The sequence below is a fragment of the Homarus americanus genome, unplaced genomic scaffold, assembly GCF_018991925.1.
Source record: "Homarus americanus isolate GMGI-L3 unplaced genomic scaffold, GMGI_Hamer_2.0 scaffold39675, whole genome shotgun sequence".
In the NCBI taxonomy this organism is placed as follows: domain Eukaryota; kingdom Metazoa; phylum Arthropoda; class Malacostraca; order Decapoda; family Nephropidae; genus Homarus; species Homarus americanus.
In genome coordinates, this window is record NW_024736071.1 from 7,033,514 (window position 1) to 7,048,320 (window position 14,807).

General features: G+C 40.8%; 1 protein-coding gene across 2 annotated transcripts in view; it reads right to left on the minus strand.

Annotated features, from left to right (window-relative positions):
- Positions 1–622: 622 nt before the first annotated feature.
- LOC121871776 (probable imidazolonepropionase) overlaps positions 623–14,807 on the minus strand; it is a 24,498-nt gene continuing 10,313 nt past the window's right edge. Inside the window, exons 2-9 of one of the 2 annotated variants that reach the window (XM_042374246.1) lie at positions 14,520–14,691; positions 12,312–12,447; positions 3,975–4,116; positions 3,343–3,424; positions 2,870–3,013; positions 2,350–2,568; positions 2,018–2,178; positions 623–1,439 (exon numbers count right to left, since the gene is read on the minus strand). In XM_042374246.1, coding sequence (XP_042230180.1) covers positions 1,349–1,439; positions 2,018–2,178; positions 2,350–2,568; positions 2,870–3,013; positions 3,343–3,424; positions 3,975–4,116; positions 12,312–12,447; positions 14,520–14,525 — 981 coding nt within the window. In that variant the 5' untranslated portion in view covers positions 14,526–14,691 and the 3' untranslated portion in view covers positions 623–1,348. The remainder of the gene's footprint in view (positions 1,440–2,017; positions 2,179–2,349; positions 2,569–2,869; positions 3,014–3,342; positions 3,425–3,974; positions 4,117–12,311; positions 12,448–14,519; positions 14,692–14,807) is intronic. The other variant, XM_042374247.1, reaches the window with a different exon arrangement.

Genomic DNA, 14,807 nt, shown 5'->3' on the forward strand with positions numbered 1-14,807 from the left:
TACTTATACTGTTTGCATAGTAGATATTTAAGTTAGTCGTTATCTGAGTCCTCCCTTTGTCACGTTTAGGTTTTAACTCCCTGCCTAATTTAGTTTTGTCATCATTCCTAGCATTATTTCTCTAACTCTTTCACTTTGTTTACCTGCTCCCACTGCAGTCTCCTCGATTCCCGTGCTCACATGCTCCCCTATCAGTTTAAAGACTTCAATATCTTTTGAACTGCCGTCTCTGTCACAACGCCTAGATCTTTCTCCTTATTGACAGAATAGTTGTGATTAGGCTTGTTGCTTGTTGTATCCTATGTATAGGGTCTTGAATTATGTAATGCTAAATAACATTCACCAATGTTTCATAACATGCTCATAATCGTTGCATTGCTGATGTAGACACTAAGCTTTCCTGAAGAGCCGTTAAGAAAGCTGAACTACTTAATATTTATCTTAACAGTTTGGTCTTCGTCCACTGAAGCAACACCCACACAAAATAATTAATTTGCCACTAGATTAAGTTGTTAAGAATATTCTCTTGGTATTTCACAAAGTTCGATTTCTGTGTTGTTTTTTTTTCTCTAAATATCCACTGTTATATTTTCAGACCTAAGGACATTTAAAATGAAAATCCGCTGATGCAATTTTTTTATTCATCAATAATTCACATTAGAGTAAAATACTACTCACTATGGATGCACGTTGACCGTAATTTACTCCATTATTTTAACAACATGATTCATCCTTCATGCGAGAAGTTTTACGTCTTAGTGTCAACTTTCAGTAAAGAAGTCAAAGTAAATTTCTTGGTCCATAAGTGATTGACTGATCAAACATTACACTGTGGGCTACAGGTTGTACGTCAGGGATTATGAGGAAGCATGTTTGTGGATGTTGTGGTAGTGTTGGCGTAAATAAGAGGTTAGGTGTGGGTTGATGGTTGATCAGAGACAAAGGTCGGTGAAAAATCTCCTTGTCATTGATTGTTGTGGTTAAAATAATTATTTTGCTTTTTGCCTTTTATAGGATGTCTATAAATTAGTTCCCTCTGCTGCCTGGGGAAAATCGGACAACAAAATTAGGCTTTAACCTTTCAGTAGCTATCATGAGTCGAGGTCACTGAAAGGTGTGGGCCAAGGGTCAGCCAGGAGTATCCTCACCGGGAGCTATTGAGGTCATGATAGTCTCCTACACAATAGATGGTATTGGCGAAAGTCAGGTAAGAGTCCTCTCCTGAGTAGTCAGTATGGATCACAATTAACGAAAATATTTTAAGGTAACTGTTGGTCCTCACGACCAGAGGTCAACTGAGGAGGTGGAAATTAAGGGGTGGCGGGGATCTGGGTTGGAGGTAGGGGTGTCAAGGCCTGGTGTGGACCACAGTGCCAGCCTTAATGACGTGGGAGATGACGTGGTCGGCGCCACCCAACTGGTACACCAGGTGCTCCCACCTGAAAGGTCAGACAAGCGGTCAAGTCGGAAACCCTTAAAGCAGAGCTGTTATGTTTACAAAGATCATTGGCGGCAATAAATCAAATTACTTCACGCCAATACAAATGAAACATAAATTACTTATCAGGTAAAACTTGACAATCATCAAAGGAACCTAAAACAAATGTCCAAATTTTACAGTTAAATTAAACAACTTACAGTTGATATACGAAACTCATCATCTGGATTAAAAATAATTGAGTTATTATACTTTGTTTCTGTGGAAGGTAACCTTTCCATGATTAAGGGAGCATTTTATCATAAAATCCGACGAATATTTCAAGCATTTACCCACTGCTGCGAGGAATTACGATTGGTTAAGTCAAATTTTTTATTTGATACCAAGTTTCCGGTACGTTAGTTGACAAATTGAATTTGACGAACTTTTATTATCATTTTTATTAATTATTATTACTGGTCAACAAAGGTTGTAAATAAATAATTGGTACAGACATGTTACTCCGCAGCCTCTGAGAGACCACAAATATTGACTCGGCACACCACCGACAGTCTCATACAATAACGGATCACAACTCACCTAGGGGCGTCCACGATGACGAAGTCAGCCACTTTGCCAGGTTCTATGGAGCCATGGGCGTGGGCTTTTCTGAGGGCGTGGGCGGCGTGGAGGGTTGCGGCCGTTAGCGCCTCGTTCAAGGACATCTTGAATATGACACACGCCAAATGCATGGCCAACGGCTGTTCGTAGTGGAGCGTTATATTGTCTTATACACGACTGATTAAAAAATATAAATCCTGACTATATCTGTTATTAAAAGAGTGTTTCAGTGATATTCATACAGGCATTGTCTTATATAATACTGCTGTGCAATACTAATACATAATCAATGCCGTAATTAAGGTACGCACCATGGATAAACAGAAGGCGTTAGGGTTAAAGTCTGTGCCGAGGGCGACAGGTACGCCAGCGTTGATCATTGCACGAGCAGGAGGCGAGGGGAGCCTGAGGATGTGGGCGGTGGTGGGTAGCAGGACGCCCACAGTGCCAGCCTTCGCCATGGCTGCTATTCCTTCCTCAGACACTTCCTCCAGGTGGCTCATGGTTTCCGCACCTAGGGACGCTCCCATCTGTTTGGGTGGCAGAAGTATTGGTATTAGGAATTATATAATGTTATTACTGCTCTTCAAAAACGAAGGCCTTTTAATCGCGTAACAAGGTTAATAATCACACTATTCTAACAACATTTAAAAAAATATGAGACAAAAACTCGAATATATACTGTATAAAGTGTATATAACTATTGTATAGGACTATATACAACCAGTTTTTGCCGGCATGTTTCTCTGGGAAGAAATATCTTCATTTGTTAATATTGCTAATGGTCATTATAATACAGCCATATTACGGAAATAAATTGTTACTTTATACCTCTGCTCCCTTTAAAGGATGGAGCTCATCAGCATGGAAGTTAATAAAAAATCCCTCTCGTTGTCCGGCCTCCAAGATGCGTCTCGATTGGTCCACGTTGAACACTCCTTGCTCACAGAAAACGTCAATGCTATCAACATGCAACTGAAGGGGAAACGAAAGTAAGCCGGGAGCTCTCTTCATTTACAGCTAGAAATAAGTACTTAATTATAGAACTGCAGTACTATACCTTTGAAAAGTCATATTTAAAGACGGGCCATTCAAGTACACATAGGTTCAGTGTATTGACCCAGTAAGTTTATTAGTAAGGTTCATCTTCTCCCAGTGATCCGATTACTAGTACATTGCTATCATGAACACCAAGATCTTTCTCGTATCTTGTTTCATTTAGGTATTTAGTGAGGATTATATCCATTCTTACAACCCTTATTACCGCCAAAGATAATAAATAAGCAACAAGCAGTCGTTCTTACCTCGCCAGCGTCCTTGGCAGACTTAACTGCTGGCAGCTGTTGCTCCAGCACCCTTCGCGTCGCCTCTTCAGCCGTCAGGCCCCTGTAAACAGAAAACCATGTTGGATTGTTGTATCTAATACTGGAGGCTTCCATCGTTGTCTGGTTAAAGTTCGATACAGGGCGACTAGAATCATTCTCGCAATGAGACACCTTGAAGTATCCAGATACGTTAAAGACTTTGGTGGTTGTTGTTATAATGTTATGCTGTAACTCTTTGTGCTAGGCTTTAGAACTAACAATTCCTCAAACAAGACGCGTCAAGGCAGGTCTCACAGGCAAATTAAAACTTCAAAATGGAAAACAAACCAAGGTAATTACCGTACTTCAAGTTCGCAAATGTTACACATGCAGATAGGTCATGGGTTCAATTAGGCCAAATCATTATGCAGAACAAGTAATAAGAAAGATAATCACGCAGAGAATGAAACGCCCATCGCGTAGTCTACCTATCGAGTGGCAAAAACATTAAAAGAAATGAGGGTAGAAGGGGCCAATAAGTCGCGAGTTTTCTACCCCCGACTAGGCCGCTGTTCGATGTGGTGGCTGCAAGTGAACTTTTTACCATTAAATTGTTAGAGAAGGAACTTTACCTGGGCACGGAGTGGGCGCCGCAGAATGTTGAGGAGATCGTGAGGTGGGCATGTGGGCGAGCCTTCTCCAGTACTCGTAGCATTTTTAGTTCAGTGTCCACGTCTAGGCCGTAGCCGCTTTTACACTCCACCAAAGTCGTTCCTGTAGGGGACCATGAGAGATCGTGAATAATTTATGATACATACTCGTGAGCAACTGTTACTGACGTGACGTATTAACCAGGCTGTTCTCTCTGGCATTTTATTCAAAGGAAAACTTACAACAGTAATGTTTCTTCCTACACTAAAACAACACGAATTGAGGTGTGAGCAGTAACGTGAACACCCGTGATATGATGGTGGTTGCTGTGTTAAGGAAGAACACCAGTCAACAACTTAATTTATGTTTGTAATGGTTAAGACTTTTGTGAGAACGACTACGCTGTATATTTACATGGAACTGAATATTTATAGTACAATAATCCACTTTACATAAGAACATAAGAAAATAAGGAGTCTGCAATAGGCCGATTGGCCTGTGCATGGCAGATCCAGAGTTACTACCACTCTCTATCATCCATGAATCTATCTAGCCTCCTTTTAAAATTCACCAGCGTTCCAGCACTTAATACAAAGTTGCTAAGCTTGTTCCACTCGTCCACCACCCTATTTGTTAACCAGTTCCTTCCTATCTCCCTCCTAAACCTAAACTTATCCAACTTAAATCCGTTGCTATTGTACTGCGCACCTCATTGTCATCCCTAAAAGCCCGTTTTAATTCATATTACGCTACATAATATTCAAATCCACCGCGCTTGTAGAATCTCAGGAGCGTGTTTATCCTCGCGATCCCTCCCAGTAAGCCCCGCCTTTGTGAAGACAGTTATCAATACGTTGTTTATTCCACTTTCTCCTGGGAAGCTCAATCTTGAATTAGTCTGTGTAAATCAACCCAAGTAATTCGCCAGACCTTTGTCAACTGAGGGTAGTCTTTGAATGAGTGACAGTTAGTTTGTTTGTAATTATTGTCATTGCGTGAGTAGCGATCACTGGCAACTCAGGGGTGTATAAACTCGAGATGGCGGGGAATCAGCGTTCCCTGACGCCGATTCCCGTTTGTCTCCAGATCGAGGGTGGGCTTAATTGAAACCCACCGGTCGCTCGGAGCCGGTGGATACCCAGCAGTGGTCAATATAGGAGTGATGGCGCTGATTCGTCATGATTAATCGGCTCAACTCTACCTCGTGGGCCGAGGACCCCAAACCCATCTCGGGTCGGAGTGTAACCGACCACAACAACAGTTGTTAGAGGCGCCAGTGCTATACCCTGGGACAGGCCTTGGAGTTATGGTCCACAGTGTGGTTGTATGTGTTTTTTTTCCCAGTGTGTTTTATAAGAAATAAATCAATGAAGACATGTTATGGTTTCACCCTTCTTTACCCTTATCGATCTGATCAATGGAAAACCTAACCCAATGCCTAGTCCACTCTGCCCGCTACCTAACGAGCTACATGCTGTCCAGAGGGGGTCTGGTGGCAGCGACCCTTAGGAATTAAGATTAGAGTTAAGTTATCCCCTTAGATTTAGTGACCCCAGATCTGGCAGTATACTATGAGTCCTATCCTGCTCGGATATTATAAGAACTTTATCTATATCGCCTTTATTGATTCCTTTCACCCACTTAAATACTTCTATCATATCTCCCCGCACTCTTCGTCTTTCTAGGGAATGCAAGTTTAGTTTCATTAACCTATCTTGATATGGAAGGTTTCTAAGTCCCGGAATCATTTTCGTCATTCTTCGCTGCACCGACTCCAGTGAATTGATATCCATTCTATAATAAGGGCACCAGAACTGAACCGCATAATCGAGGTGCGGCCTGACTAACGCAAGATATAATTGCAATAAGACCTCTGCACTCTTATCACTTACACTTCTAGATATAAAACCCAATATTCTGTTTGCCTTATTTCGAACATTAACGCACTGTTTTCTAGGCCGTAGGTCCGGGCTTACAAGTACTCCTAAGTCTCTTGGTCCGGGCTTACAAGTACCCCTAAGTTGTAAGAAGTATAAGGGCAAAACGAGGATAGTTTATGACAATGCGTGGCAACAATTGACGCCAATCACCGGATACGTCAACAACTCAATTTCTTCATTTTAACAGGAAATTTGTTATCAGCCATGTGTTGCACACCCCAAACTAAGTCTGACACACAGAATTGTTATTACTAAAATAACAATGTCGCCACAAACTATAAAGTTGATGGACAATTTTAAGAACATTTTGCATCGGGGATTGAAAGTGACCGCAGCATTGCCTTATACTCTTGTATCAACTGACGTTTTTGAGACGAACAATTCTAAACTTTTGATTGGAAGGCATTCACTGGCTCTTCTACCACGGAATGGGGAGAACTTCAGTACAATGTTCACTGCTGAGGATTTTTTTTCTTTACACTTTTCATTTACAAAGGTTGTTGTTAGACGGCACCGACTTTCATCCGCTTAAGGATATACACAATTGCAACTAGCATGACTGAAGATAGACATCAGATCAAATGTTCAAACGCGATTTTAGTTTACGCTCTCATGTGGGATAAATTGTTCCGTTGCGCCTTTAAAATGCAACGACTGGTTTGTAACATAAATATGTTCTTGTTTGTACAATATTGTTGTAACTCATTTAGAAATTATGGCAAATATGGTAAAAACTTACTTTCATTTCATTACTTGTATAGGACTTTCCCCTCTGTTAATAAACTTGTCTTGCGTTAGCCAAATAGAATATTAAAAGTAGCATCCCCTCAGTGAAGGAGATAAGTTTCTGGAAAGGGGGGGAGGGGGGGAGAGCTCATTCCTCCTCCTACCGGTAGTGTCCCAAGTGGAGGGAGGAGTGTAGGATGACCAAGCTACGAACCCAGAGGAACCTTAGCTACAAGGAGGCTCTCCTTGGAGCTAAAACCAAGAAACAAGATAATGAAGAACCCCAACAAGAAAAGGAGAACCGAAGAACGCGATCAAGTGTGGAAAGTGCAAAAGAAGAAAACACATGAGCAAAAGGTCAAACTAACAAATGCTACGGCCGTAATGACCTAAGCCGTCGACGGGCAGCAAAGCAAGCAAGCAAGCAAGCAAGACATGAAGATAGGGATATAATTTTATTTCCATCCAGTGGTGTGTATTTACCTCTAGCCTCACTTGAGTTTTGTTTGTGAAAAATAAATAATATTGCGCAATCTGCACAGTGCGGAAATATTAGTCTGGTGGAAATCTCTGTTCTATTGGAGGCTTTCCTCCCAGACTATGGGCCTGAATTAATCTCTAAGTACTCACTTTCTCGCGAACTGGTTGTGTTGGGTTAACACAGAATGCTTGATTGTTATTGGACTGTAGTAACAGACCAGCAGCAGCAGCACGACAAGACTCACACTGCCGCAGCTCGAACCCAGAACCCAAGTAGGCCTCACCCAGTAGAAAAGGAAAAAGTAGGTTAGTAGTCGAGTTGTTTGGTGACAGGTGAAAGTACAGTCTTTGAGCTTACGCCAAAGATGGAACGGATCTAGTTGGAGTGAAAGAGTTTGGGATCTCTGATCTTAAAATGTCAGATTATTTGTTGCATGGAGGAATTAGGGTATCGTCGTAGAGTTTTTTAAGAAGAAAGTGGAAAATAGTTCTCTTATTTACTTAAAAATAATCGAACCTCGGATAAACCTCATCGGTTACGATATTGCTATTGCACCATCAGAGTTTGAATGGAATGGTGAGAGGAGAATATTTGAACTCAGAGCAGCTTGATAATTATGGTGTACCTGGATTGTTCTCAGGCCGCCCAGGTGCAGATATAGGAGGGGTTCCTGCCATTGTGGGTGTGTGGTTAGGAGTTTTTCTATCTGTTTATCACCTAATAGTTTCCAGTAGATGTTTGGCTGCTAACTGGAGTGTGTTGGGCGCGTATGTTAACAGGGGGCTTTGGATAAGTGTTTTGATTTTTGTTGTTGCACTTCTGAATCTACAGTATGTACAGTATGCCTGTGAGTGCCTTTTGTGCTATTGCTGCCTTCGTGATGAAGTGGTGTTTCGTGGTAAGGGTGTGGTCGAATGTCACTCCTAGTACTCTGTTTGTCTGTTTTATAGGTATGGGTGTTGGCTTGTTGGTGTATGGGTTTAGGTATATGTGGCGTGGTTGGTGTCTTTTTGTGCCAAAGTAGGTGATTTGTTGGAGTTTGTTTGTACTGTATAAGCCATTTGAGTTCCCACTTTGTGACCTGTTCGAGTTCCCAACGTGTTTTTCTGTGAAGTAATCTAGTGCTGTTCCGTGTCTGACAAATTGTGTTACGTCGTCGGGGTACTGTATGGTCAGGCAGATCATTAGTGGAAAGTATGCACAGTGTTGGGGAGAGGACGGGGCCTTGTGGAACTCTTGAGTTCAGTGGGAAGTGGTCTGAATTTTCGTGTTTGAATTTAATTCTTATTTGTCTGTTAGAAAGTTGCATTGGAGTTGTTGCGATTTATTGGGGAAGTTGAAGTTTGCGCATATTTTGTATTTTAGTCCATCGTACCAGACTGTGTCGAAAGATTTTTGCACGTTTTTAGTGATGAGTGCTGTTTTGTATGGTCTCTTGTTCATGTGGAAGTAGTTTGTAATTATGTTCAGTGTATCCTGTGTGAAGTGGTGTGCCCTGAATCCAAACGGTTTGTGTGAAAGCAATTCTTCATCTTCAAGGTGATATCTGAGGCATTGGTTGTATAGTTTTTCAAGTCTTGCTCAAGACCTCTAGGATGCTGATGGGATTGTATTTTTGTGGATCTGTGTGGTTTTTGTCTAGTTTTGAGATAATGATGGCTGTGGCTGTCTTAAAGGGTCTGGGGAAGTATCCTGCAGCAATTTGAGTGTTGTAAAGGCTGTGACTGTTTCTGGGGGTGTTTAAGGATTTGGTGTCCTACGCTGCTGTCGCCTGGTGTTTTCTTCTTTGTTCTGTCGAGTGCTTGTTTGACTTCTGTTGGGGTGAATGGTGCAGTGAGGATGTATTCTTGTGTGAGACTGGTGTTGTCTATAGTGTTTTCTGATATGGTTCTGTCGTTTAGTCTTTGTGTTTGTGCAGTAATGTTGTTTATGTGGCCTAAGATAGGTCCGTGTTGGGTTGGGGTGTGTGGGTAGAAGATGTGTTCCCAGTTTTTTTAATGTCTGTGCTACTTCAGCTGGTTTTCTGATTTGTCTGCCGGTTACTAACAGAAAATCGAAGGGGGGCCGGGCTGAGTTTGGTAATTCTTTGCCAGAATTCCTGAAGGTTATGTGTCCTGGGCGGCTGCTACGAGACCTGCCCAGTGCACGTCGTGGTCGTGGCGGAGGTTAAGGATAACTTGTCTTCTTAGTGTGGTGATATTTCTTTGTAATGGCGCGAATTTCTGTTGGTTTTGTGTGAATCGTCGTCTGCAGCAGTGTAGAAGTCGTTTTGTTCTGATGGAGGGTTTGAAGAGGTATCGTTTCTTGTGAAAACGTTTTGGTATGTGTGCGTCTGCTGTGTTGGTCATTGCGTTAAAGAGTTGTGTCCATGTTTCCTCAGTTTTCCTTGTGGGTTGGTGTTCGAGGTTGAGTGTGTAGTTTTGTTCGGCTAATGTGGATTTGAATTTGTCCAAGTCTGGGTCTTGGCACTAATATTGTGGTGCAGGTGTTGGGATCAGGATGGGGTTGTTGGAGAGTTGTAGTGTAAAAGGAATGTGATCTGAGCCTGATAGGAGGCCTGGTGAAATGTAGCCCCGCTATATTCACCACTGGTGAAATTTCTACCGGCGTGAGATTTATGATATAATATGATACCTCTAGTATATGGAAGCTTTAAGTCTTATATACAACGTGGCACTTAATATTCATATTTTATGACTGTAAATGAAATTGCCATATAGATAATTACGCCGTGACGTTAGTGTTTGTTTATGATGTACTCCCGGCAGGTAGTCTGACGTGCAATACAGTGAATCTTTTCAGCATTTATTTGTTAAAAGTCACGTGCAAACCTAACCTAATGAGCCTTACGAACTTATGGTTACGTTAGGTATTGTTAGTTTGTGATGTCTGCATGCGAAATATAAGTAATCAAATAATATAACAGTTCAAACTAGTACGTAATGCCTGGTTCTGTACATTGATGACACTGCCAGTGCCCAAGAGCCGTCACTTACGTGTGTTTAAGGACTGTCAATATTCACCGGTTCACGAGAAGTATGGCGATAACATATCATGGAAGAAGGTGAATTTTGTCTCGCCGCAGCTCGTTGTGAAGTATACCCACCAACTAACTGTTTTAATCACATTAAACGAACAAATGCACAGCTACAATATTACCTCTTTATAAATTAGGAAAACCTTGATCACCATGAACTGAGTTGACTGAAAGATATTGAAGTTACTTTTTGTAGTGTTTCCACATTGTTTGGAGGTAATTACAATAAACAGACGGAAAAATCTTCGCAGTAAGTAGATCATCATCAATAAACGAACTATTAAACGTATTGCACTGGTAGCCAGTTCAGCGGTTTTGCTCTATAACAGACTGCAAACAAATTGGGACGACTTTGTTGTGTAATCACGGTGTATTGTAACGAATTTAAATTTTTCTTTGTTTTCACATGAAGTTTTGATTGGTTAGGTTAAATTATGTTTCAAATTATATTTGACTGGATGTTATAGTTATCATTCCTGCTCCTACGAAGTTCTGAGATTTTATTCACTTAATGAATGTTATAAAGGAGGTGCATATGATGTGGTGTATACTCGGGCTAAGTTTGACCAGTACATGGGGGACATTTACGAATTAACCCAGAACGTCAGCCACGTGGGCTTGGTGTCTCATTACGAGCAAGTTAAACTAAGATACAAGTAGATCTTCCTCTGGTCTGGATATTTTATGTAAACCAATTAGATTTGTACAAGCTGGTGTGGGTGTAGTTATACCATTAACACTGGTTCACTCCGGTTATGCCACATACTGTATTACCTCTCAATGGGGATTCGAGCAAGGAAATAGTGGACTACGTGTCCAGTACGATAACCATTATCTTAGCTGATGATGTCACTTATGCGTTGGTCTGTTATAGGAGTCTGTATGAGGCTGGACTAACATTAACCAATGACATAGCTAAACCAAGTAAGTAACGTATCTTCTGAGAATCTCCGAAAGTAGTTTGCGCTACCTCAGTCAACCGAGTTGTCAAATGCAGTAATGGCGAGTAAACGGTACTAGTGTGTATGATCCCCTGTACACACCAGCCAGCATCAAGAACTTGTTGTAAGAAGATAGGCCAGCTTATAGACCTCGTAGACTGCTGCTGAGCAAACCCGATTTCTGTGTTAAGGTAAGGTGAAACTTTTGATACTACGATACTTTACGTTTACAAGTATTGTGAAGTCTCTGTAAGATGTAGTTTTGTAAAAGACCAATGGTTATAATTTACGATTTACGACCATCCATGATATTGCTGGTGGAAGTGTCATCCGTGATGGCAGGGTTGAAGGACAAAAGGATTACATTCTATATGAAAAATATTACTAATAATGGGGATCCTTTGTTATGGTAGCCTTCCTGTCAGATAACAGATACGTGTACCAAGGAGCTTTGACTGACTCAGCCGCGCGTACCTTATTTCCTGTTTACTGGTGTTGCTCTATTTCCTATATTGTTGTAAACATTATTAACACTCCATTATGAGGTGAGAGTCAAACTGGGAAACGATTACCTTAGAAGGTGGAGTCCGGATTTAGAATGTGGAGTCCAGTTTAAAACGTGAGGTCCAGTTTAGAATGTGAAGTCCGATTTAGAATGTGGAGATCGGTTTCCATACTCTACAGGTGCCTCATTACACGCCATGCCTGTATTTAAACTGCTATTCGAGCTAAGTACAAATTATGCTGTATGGGTCGCCCGTATGTAAGTGTTGCATCTAAATCTGCTGTAATTTAACTACATTAAACCAAACTTAGCGAGACCATGCTGACCCACAATAGACCTAACCAGTTAATCAAACCTTACCACACCTTACTACTAAACTAAATATTACCAAATTTAACTAACTAAGCAAGCCTTACCAGACTTAACTAGTATACCAAATTTAACCAAACGTAAGTAAACTATAACTAAGCCTAACAATATCTCACTGCCAAGCAAAAAGGATAAGTCACGAGTATTTAGGAGTAATTTCCGGCACATGACGTCAGTGAGGTAGACTAAACCGGTATGTGGGTCCAGTCGGTATTTGTGATTCCAAGTTCCTACGATAGTTTCCAAAAGGACACAGCCGAAAGTTGTCAACAATAAGTGTAATATTTTGTCACAGAAGATGTAGTGGTAGAACACGAACCTGCACGAGACATGCGGTGGAGGCGAGGGAGGAGGAGCTGAAGTAATTTTTCCTCGGAGGCGGCGCGGGTGTGTTCTACTGTGAAGTTGATGCCACCCCCCGCAGCGTGTACCTCCATGTAGGTCGCTCCAGCCAGCTGTTATCACACAACAATGATAAGAGTACAAACCCCCATACTGGATGCACCTCTTACCTACATATATTATAATGATTTAAACATAATTTTCCAAAATCGAGTAAATTACAGTATTCTTTGGTCAGAACCCAATTCACCTGTCCAAGTTCCATAAAAATACCTGTAGATCCATCGGTTTAATTTTGTATTTTGTTTATTCTATCTTGTGTCCCTGGTCATAGATTAACCAAAATATGCTGACTTCATTTTGTGGTCAATATACATTCTACAAACGATGCATCATTTTAATCAGAACACCTGAAGATTAGACACCCTAATTTCTTTCACCTTAATATTAACGACCCTAATCTAAACCTGACCCCCCCAGGTAGCGTTAGGGTGGTTATTTTTCAGGTGATCTAAAAATCAGTTCAATCATACTAGTATTTCTAGTGATGCAACTTCTCACACTAACCAGTGACCTGTGACACTCATGAAAATCTAATGAGTTCATCTTGGGACAGTCACCTCACAAGCCAAGTTTCATTAAGATATGTACACTTGTCTTTTGAGGTATTTGGTTCACAAGGAAACAGACAGTTGTAACAGTGAAACACGAGGGTAAATAACCTTGCGTCCTGTAGCAGCTGTGATGATATTTCTGCCTCGTGAATAACATTTAAACCCGTCTATGTAACCAAAGGAATGACCTACTCTAACCTAACCTAAACTAACGTAACCTAACCAAATCTGACCAAACTTTTCCTACCCTACCCTAACTTAACCCAATCTAACTTAAACAACCTAACTCACTCTAATCTAGCCTCACCTAACCTAAACTAACCTATTCTAACCTAACAACACGGTTTCATTATGGTGTTGTTCTTGTTTATTAATTATGGCTTTAACTGCTATGGTTCTACTCGTATAATAGATAACGTTCAAAAATATAAAATAATCACCGTACGAGACTTAAAATATCATACATAACATTGTCAATATTTACACAAAAGTCCTGATTCTCAGCCATACTACTAAGACCCGCACACGATATGTTTTTGATATCGACGATACACAAAGTCTAATGTAGGCATCTCTTTCGCTTACATTTAGTTTAATTTATCTCGTACCTCCCTCTCCTTTCTTGTTGTCTTCCCTTTTTTATTCAACCTCTACAATTCATTCTCTTTTGTCTTTACTTTCCTCCATATTCTTACCCCTATCTTCTATCTATTTTCCTCTTTTTTCCCATTTGCCTTTCCGTTTTGTGTTTGTAGTTTTCTTCGCTATATTCACTTTCTCTAACTGTTTTTGTCAATATTGTGAAGGATAGTTGTTCCTACAGCCTCTTGTCTAACGAGTTACCCAGAACTCGACTATGATAAGATATACGGATCACATGAAGATTAGCCTCACCTTATTTCACCTGATAATTAGCCACCCAAACGTTACCTCATGGGGGTTAAATTAGGATAAAGTTAACGTTAGTTTATGGTGGTTATTGTTGAGGTGAAATAAGCTGAAGGTAAAATCTTCAGGTGGTCTGAAATTCGAATTATACTGTATACAACGAGTTCAGGAAATGCTAACCCAAATGTATATAGACCAAGATTAATATTCAATCATGACATATTTTGACCATTACATTATCACAATGTAACCAATTATACTTTAACACAGTTTATCGCACATTTGAAAATTTAATTTACGTGTTAATGTTAAGTAGTAATTAACTGATGTCTCTTATTCCTGTATATCTCCATGTATTTAAAGCGAAAATATTACTTATTTTACGGAAGTGATGGATATTATATGACAGGTAAACATCCACCGACTTTACTAAATGGACTGTGACGTTCAGTAACTTAATGCTTGTTCTAAAATATCAGAAAATGTATGAATTATATCAACTGGATGATAAGGATAAAGTACAGTACAGTACAATATATGGTAGTCTCAATATAACCAGAGATTGTCGCATCATCTTGATAATTGATTTTAGTGTAATAATTATTGACCGGGGAGACAAAATCTACCAGGACATGTTCCTTCCGCTTCCACACGCTCATCGAACAAAGTCCAAAATGTCAAACCTTCATAGCGAACTCATGAACGCGATCTCCAGCCCACACGGGGTGGGTGTGGGCGTCCACCAGCCCGGGGACCACTGAGCGTCCGTGGGCCTCCACCACCGCTGCCCACGACACTCCTGGGAACTGCTCCTCCACTTCCTTGTCGAAACCCACGGCCGCGATTAGTCCGTCCCTGTGGGGAGTGATGCAACAATATTATGAATTGCATTAGTAAATATAATTAAGTCTTCTATTCCGCCAGTTATGTGTTACTTGCCACAAAGAGGCAACTGGTGACACAAGCTCTGT